The 4641-nt window shown below is 40.3% G+C and overlaps 1 protein-coding gene across 1 annotated transcript; it reads left to right on the top strand.

Annotated features, from left to right (window-relative positions):
- The first annotated feature begins 1884 nt into the window (after nucleotides 1-1884).
- LOC18427116 (cytochrome P450 CYP94D108) lies at nucleotides 1885-4434 on the top strand. The gene has a single exon (XM_011622421.3). The coding sequence runs from the start codon at nucleotides 2216-2218 to the stop codon at nucleotides 4274-4276; it is 2061 nt and encodes a 686-aa protein (XP_011620723.1). The 5' UTR covers nucleotides 1885-2215; the 3' UTR covers nucleotides 4277-4434.
- The last annotated feature ends 207 nt before the right edge of the window (nucleotides 4435-4641 follow it).

The raw sequence follows: 4641 nt of genomic DNA, 5'->3' as shown, positions 1-4641 counted from the left end.
GGGAGGACTTTGAGGGTACTCCATCAATGGTATCGATGTATCAATATGTATAAATTACAAAAACCTTTTAAAAGGAGACTTTTTAGACAGGCTACCCACTAACCAAGGTTTTTTTAGCAACTTTTATCCCAATCAAACTTTTCTAACAAATACCCCCCAAGTAAAAAAAAGTTATATATTTTTTTGATGAAAATGGCCATAGTGCCAGACTACCCCCATTACGTGTCAGACCAAATGCCCAAAATACCAGACTGCCCCTATTTTGTGTTGGATCGCATGCTTTCCAGAAGGCCAAAGTGCTGGACTGCCCCCATTTTGTGTTGGACTGCATGCTTTCCAGAAGCAAAGTGCTATACCGCCCTCATTTTATGTTGGACTACATGTTTTTCAGAGGGTATTTTGGTTTTCATTTTATCTTTTTTTTTTTTTTTTTTTACTTGGGGGTATTTGTTGTGAAAGTTAAATTTGGTATAAAAATTTCTAAAAAAAACTTGGTTGGAAGGAAGTTGATTTTGGTGGGTTTTTGTAATTTTTAGAAAGTTATTTATAATGAAACAGATGGGATTGGCTCTTACAAGCTCCTACTTATAATTTTCATACTCTCAATGCGCTCGTATGATTTATTTAACATTTATTATTTTTGTTTTTACTAGGTGCATCTATGTGGTTAATATCACCGCACGATTGCATTACGTCCTCCACAAAAAGGCTGATTTTCTTTTGGATGGTGTTTCTGATAGTCAGCCGACTCATACTGTGTATATGTAGCCCCCTACATAAACCTATCTCAAAAATAGATTTGTAATAAAATTTTTTAGGTATTCACGATCTAGATTAATATGATCTTAAGTATGAAAATAAATAGATTTTTTAACATCTATAATATAACTTTTTTTTAATTTTGTTTTACACCGCTCTAAATTTATTTTAGCCTTGTAGGTTTTTTACAGCATCCATCTGAGAGATGGTGGTTAGTGAGTCTGCGGGCTCTTGTACCTGCTGGCTCACAAATAACTTTTCCTTTTCTTTTTAGTCTTCGTAGACGTTGTGGGGCCTAAGATGATTACACCTGTTGCTGTCATTTTGACAAAAATCTAAGAGTTGCTTATGGTGTCCTAATCTTTTCCTGAAATACCCATGCACCCTCACTCTATTAAAAAAGGCCTCATGGGAACAAAAACACTATAGTGGGCGAAGTGTTAATGATATGTCTATTAATCCAACATTTAAAAACCCGTCAATTTTAATGTTTAAAATGGTTAGTGATGGGGTAAGAGGTTGTGATAGTTGTATTTATAAAAAAATTATTATTATTTATTTAAAAATTTATTTTAATAGGTAATTTAATTATCAAATAAATTTAAAATTTTAACAAAATTACAATGGTATTTTGAAAGTTAGTATCTTAAAACTTTATTTGTAGAGTGCTATTATTTTTTAATAAAAATTTCAGCTTTATCCCTTGTAGAAATTAAACGAAAAAGTTTATATAAGGTTGCAACCTTAAAATGTAGAATTAAATGTACCTAAAAAATCTATCAGAAATGTTGCTTTAATGTTGAGAAACCCTCTATTTGATCAGCTCGACATCGAGATGTATGAATGTATATTAAATTTTTTTTTTGAGTATAAAAAATAGTGCATCTTGCAACTCATTATCCAGGCTGTCCATTTTCAAGATTATCATATGTTTATATATCGCTTTGATTTTAACTATTTTTGGAGTTTAAAATCTTCTAATTAGATATGTAAATAGATTTTAAGGCTATCATAAAGATTTCCAGTATTGAAACAATCTTTCTCGACACTATTTGAAAGTGTGTTTTATTTTGATTGTTTAGAACCTCGCCTCTATAAAAACCACATCCCATAAATAATAACAAACATAACGCATGTGTATGATTATTTGAGGTTATATATTTTATGTAAGTCAAATTGTTAATATTTCTTCTTTGAATGGGTACGATGGTATTATCAGTACAAGAAAAGTACTTTTTTTGGCATTTTCAATTACTGGCATTTTCAATTACCAGTAAAATATTTATATTTCTTCTTTGGATTTAAATAGGGTGCTGATTCTCACTCACACCAGTCGTAAAGAATTAGACTCAACCAGGAGATTTATGGTACCGGAGAAATTTTCCGGCCATTAACACATCGAAAAAGTCCTTTCCCGGCATTTCAATCACCGAAAAACAATTTCCCGGCTATCAGAATGGCCCTTCTCTTCGTCTTATACTCCCTCTTCCTCCTCTCCTCCCTGCTCTTGCTTCGCCACTTTTACCATAATACCCCTGGCCCCAACCCCAAAGCATCATACTCAGGGCCCAAAGCTTATCCCATTCTCGGCAACCTCATCGAGTTCGTGCTTAATCGCCACAGGTTCCTGGAATGGATGACTGAGATGCTCTCCAGGAGCCCCACGCAGACGGTCACGCTCCGGCGACTAGGTGGTGTCCGAGGAATCGTGACCGCTAATCCTCTAAATGTAGAGTACATGTTGAAAAACAATTTCGAGAATTACCCCAAAGGTCCAAAGTTCATCTCTCTGCTGCATGATTTTATCGGTGATGGCATCTTTAACTCCGATGGCGACACGTGGAAGATCCAACGGAAGATGGCGAGCTTTGAGTTTAGCACGAAGTCGCTTAGGAGCTTTGTGCTTAGCATGGTGCAGAGCGAGATTAACCAGAGGTTGATCCCTCTGCTCGAATTCGCGAGTTCGAATCATAAATTGATCGATTTGCAGGACGTTTTGGAGAGATTTGCATTCGATAATGTCTGCAAAGTGGCTTTTGGCGAAGATCCAGCATGTTTGGAGTGTTTTCCAATGAGTTCCGGCCAAAATTTGGAAAATTCCAGCCAGGAGTCTTCGGTTTTCGGCAAGAACTCGACAATCACGGGAAAAACTACAGGCCAAAGTTCAGTGAATTCCGTCGAAAAATCTGGGTTTTCCGGAGAAAGTTATGGTACTTCAATTGATACGTCTGAAAATTCTGGCCATTTATCTGAAGTTTCTGGGGAAATTTTGGTGGATTTCGACGAGTTTGAAGACGTTTCTCGTGAAAAAGAAGTGCTAACGTTGCCGAAAAACGCCTTCTTAGCCGCGTTCGAGGAGGCAACGGTTCTTTGCGCGGCGAGATTCCTCAGTGCTGTACCGCAGTTCTGGAAAGTTCTGAAATTCTTCCACGTGGCATCTGAGAAGAAGATCAGCGATTGCATACGTGTCGTCCATGGCTTTGCCAACGGGATTATCCGGGCCCGCCGAGCGGGGATGGAATCCAACGGGCAGGATCTCATGTCGTCGTCGTCCGCCGATCAAAGGCTTGGAGAGCACATAAAAGAAATGAACGGCCAGGATCGGCTCTTGTGCTCGGCCGCTAATCAACGACTCGCCTCTTGCGATGAGCCAAGGAAAGAAAAGAACGGTCATGATCGGCACTTGCGCTCTGCAGAAGATCAACGGTTAGGACTCCCTGACGAGCAAACCGAAGAAGTGAACGGCCACGATCCGCTACTGTGCTCTGCGGACAACCAACGGTCTAGATCCTCCGACGAGCCGATGCTGAAATCAGACGGCCAGGATCTGCTCTCGCGCTTCATGGCCGATCAACGGGTTGGATCGTCCGACGGGATCCTCCGCGACGTGGTCGTAAGCTTCATCTTGGCGGGTCGCGACACCACGTCATCAGCGCTGACGTGGTTCTTCTGGCTGCTGACGTGGTACCCCGAAGCCGAACAGAACATCCGAGCCGAGATCCAAAACATTCGTGAAAAGTACGGCTGCGGCCAAAATTTTGGTTACGAAGAACTCAAGGACATGCACTACCTGCATGCCTCGGTCACCGAGTCGATGCGGCTATATCCACCGGTTCCATTGGACTCGAAGGAGTGTTTGAAAGACGATGTTTTACCCGATGGAAATTTCGTCGAAAAGGGTTGGTATGTAGCGTACAGTGCGTATGCCATGGGCCGAATGGAGGTGATCTGGGGCCGAGATTTCACGAAGTTTCGGCCAGAGAGATGGCTCCGGAACGGGGTTTTTACGCCGGAAAATAATTTCAAATATCCGGTCTTCCATGCCGGGCCGAGGCTCTGCCTGGGCAAAGAGATGGCATATGTTCAGATGAAGAGCATAGCAGCGTGTATTGTAGAGAGATACGAGGTTACAATACACAAGAGAGAGAAAGAGCCTCTCTATACACTATCTCTTACCCTTCGTATGAAGGGGGGCTTGCCCATATCTCTTAGAAAGAGAAAGACAAAGACAATATAACGTATAGTAACATGAAAAGTAGTGTGTTGATTGTACTGGATGGACGGTTTAGATTGATAGATGTGTACTCTGTGTTGTATTTTGAGGTTTTATATGGTGCCCCTGTATGTATTTGTGTTTTTATTAAGAAGAGAGGAAACAAAATACTCCTTTATCAAGGAAGTCACCGACACTATTAGCTTTCCGAAAAATATGAGAAAAGGAGATCGAGATATCTTCTACCAAATCCATCACCTGCAACAATAGGGGCCGAAGTTCTCAGGGGACTATTTGTTCCTTCTTGCACCATCTGATAATATTCAAAGAGTCACCTTCAATCATGCAGATACCTTCCACATTCTTCCTAATGAAAATCTTCAATCCAC

This window comes from Amborella trichopoda, chromosome 1 (genome assembly GCF_054954075.1).
Source record: "Amborella trichopoda isolate Santa Cruz 75 chromosome 1, AtrichopodaSantaCruz75HAP2 v2.0, whole genome shotgun sequence".
In the NCBI taxonomy this organism is placed as follows: Eukaryota; Viridiplantae; Streptophyta; class Magnoliopsida; order Amborellales; family Amborellaceae; genus Amborella; species Amborella trichopoda.
The sequence above is the reverse complement of the archived record's forward strand: the minus strand, read 5'-3'. Positions and strand labels throughout refer to the sequence as shown.